Below are 2,734 nucleotides of genomic sequence, written 5' to 3'. Positions count from 1 at the left end.
GCTCCTATGATGCTGCTTGGCCTGCTGTGTTCATCCAGCCCTGCACAATATATTCCATCCGCCGAGATCTGGCCCACTCACCAAACTTGTCCGCGGATTATTTATGTGACATCCTGCTGGGGGGAGGGGGCTGCCGTCTTCTGCAATTTACAACAGAATTCCGACAACTCCCTCAGAGATAGTAGGAACTGCAGATGCTGGAGAATCCGAGATAACAAGGTGTGTAGAGCTGGATGAACACAGCAGGCCAAGCAGCATCATAGGAGCAGAGAGGCTGACGTTTCGGGCCTAGACCAACTCCCTCAGCACCGCTTTGGGGTAGCAGCCTACATCGAGCTCTCACATCCCTCCCGGGGCTGGGGGAGGATCGCTCGGGAAGCGACTCCGAGGCGACACATCAACCCCCCCCCCCACCCTAAACCCCCCTCACCCTCCCCGAGTCTGTCGACGTGAAAGAATATTACTCACCGAACAGAAACCTGAAGACCCCGAGGCAGGCAGGGTCCGTGGGCCGGTTCAGGACGCGAACAAATCGATACCAGCTTCGGAAATCCGATAGCTCAAACCCAAAAATCCTCTTCATTTTGCCAACTTGCCCCTCTGGCTCCTTCGGGGCTTTCCTCTCGGGAACGTTCGGAGAATGAGAATCTAAAAGAGTGGCTTCTGCACTCCACACAGTCCCCCCCCACCACCAAAACAAAAAATTGACTTTAGTGTTGTTGTTATAAAATCCCCCCCCGCCGCCCGAAAACACATTTTTGTAACACCACATGTATACGGGGGGGTGGGGGTGGGGGTGGGGGGGTGAGCACGGTGGCACAGCGGTTGGCACTGCTGCCTCAGGGGACCCGGGTTCGATCCCAGCCTCGGGGCGACTGTCTGTGTGGAGTTCGCATGTTCTCCCCAGTGTCTGTGTGAGTTTCCTCCGGGTGCTCCGGTTTCTTCCCACAGTCCAAAGGTGTGTAGGTTAGTGTGAATTGGCCATGCTAAATTACCCATAGTGCACAGGGATGTGCAGGTTAGGGTGGTATGGCCGTGCTAAATTACCCATAGTGCCCAGGGATGTGCAGGTTAGGGTGGGTTGGCTGTGCTAAATTACCCATAGTGCCCAGGGACGTGCAGGTTAGGGTGGATTGGCCGTGCTAAATTACCCATAGTGCCCAGGGATGTGCAGGTTAGGGTGGATTGGCCGTGCTAAATTACCTATAATGCCCAGGGATGTGCAGGTTAGTGTGAATTGACCGTGCTAAATTACCCATAGTGCCCAGGGATGTGCTGGTTAGGGTGGATTGGCCGTGCTAAATTACCCATAGTGCCCAGGGATGTGCTGGTTAGGGTGGATTGGCCATGAGGAATGTAAGGTTTCAGAGATAGGGCATGGGGGTGGGTCTGGGTGGGATGCTTGCTCTTCAGAGGGTCAGTGTGGACTCGATGGGCTGAATGGCCTGCTTCCACACTTGCAGGGTTCCAGTCTTTTAAAAATTCTGGTACGCCACGGGGTCACATCCGTGGGCGCACAAGGTCAGTTAGCTGCTCTGCAAGGCAGCGTGGGCTCGATTCCTGTCACCAGCCCCGATTACCAACCCCCCCCACCCTCCAACTCAGACCAGTACCCCACAGGTTAAACCACTTTTGGGAGAGAGAGAGAGAGAAAGTTTATCTGGTGACTTCAAAGTCTGTTGGACATCTGTCCCTTTGAAAAGAAAATCTCTGGGCAGATTAATCTTGGCTGGGGTGGGGGTTTGTGGTTTGCTTTAAAAGGAGAGGCGGTCATGACATGTTAAATTTAGAACAGGTCCCAACAACTTGTAAAGCAAAGTTCTTGGCCAGGGGTCTTTGGACAAAAGTAAACAGCAACTTCTGCTCCCCACTGTAAGCGAGGAAATGGTCTAATCAAAGTAAAGGCCTGTGGAACAGATTGGGCCAAGACTTTTACAGTGCAAGTTGTTGGAACTAATTCTAGAACAGTACCGTGGGCTCCCACTCCAAAGATCACTGATCCGTACACCGCCCCCACCCCCCACAGTAATAAATCATTCACAATTATTTGTTTTACACCGTTTTGGTTGAACGTAGGAGTGTTTGTGAGTCTGTGTGCTCACTTGTTCTAACAGGAGCTTTTTACTCAACAGGGTTCTTTTTTTTGTTCACTGGTGTTTTTGCCTCAAGCCCCACACACTCATGTACACACAGACAGACAGAAATACACACAGACAGACAGACGCGCATGCGCACACAGACAGAAATACACAGAGACACACACACACACAGAGACAGAGACACACAGAAATACACAGACACACAGACAGGCAGAAATACACAGAGACAGAGACGCGCACGCACACACACACACACACACACACACAGACAGGCAGAAATACACAGACACACACACACACAGAGAGACAGAGACACGCACACACACGCAGAAATACACAGAGACAGAGACACACAGAAATACACAGACACGCACACACACAGAGAGACAGAGACACGCACACACACGCAGAAATACACAGAGACAGAGACACGCACACACACGCAGAAATACACAGAGACAGAGACACGCACACACACGCAGAAATACACAGAGACAGAGACACGCACACACACACAGACAGAGACACACACACAGACAGAAAGACACACACACACACACACACAGACAGAAAGACACAGAGACACACACACACACAGACAGAAAGACACAGAGACACAGACACACACAGACAGA

General features: G+C 51.8%; 1 protein-coding gene across 1 annotated transcript in view; it reads right to left on the bottom strand.

Annotated features, from left to right (window-relative positions):
• The window catches only part of ggcx (gamma-glutamyl carboxylase), a 32,845-nt gene that overhangs the window by 29,631 nt on the left and 480 nt on the right, over positions 1–2,734 (bottom strand). Inside the window, exons 2-3 of the mRNA XM_048618497.1 lie at positions 469–663; positions 82–140 (exon numbers count right to left, since the gene is read on the bottom strand). Of these exons, the coding sequence (XP_048474454.1) occupies positions 82–140; positions 469–663 (254 nt within the window). The remainder of the gene's footprint in view (positions 1–81; positions 141–468; positions 664–2,734) is intronic.

This window comes from Rhincodon typus, chromosome 40 (assembly GCF_021869965.1).
Source record: "Rhincodon typus isolate 14 chromosome 40, sRhiTyp1.1, whole genome shotgun sequence".
Classification (NCBI taxonomy): Eukaryota; Metazoa; Chordata; class Chondrichthyes; order Orectolobiformes; family Rhincodontidae; genus Rhincodon; species Rhincodon typus.
Note: the sequence above shows the minus strand (reverse complement) of the source record. Positions and strands in the feature narration are given on the sequence as shown.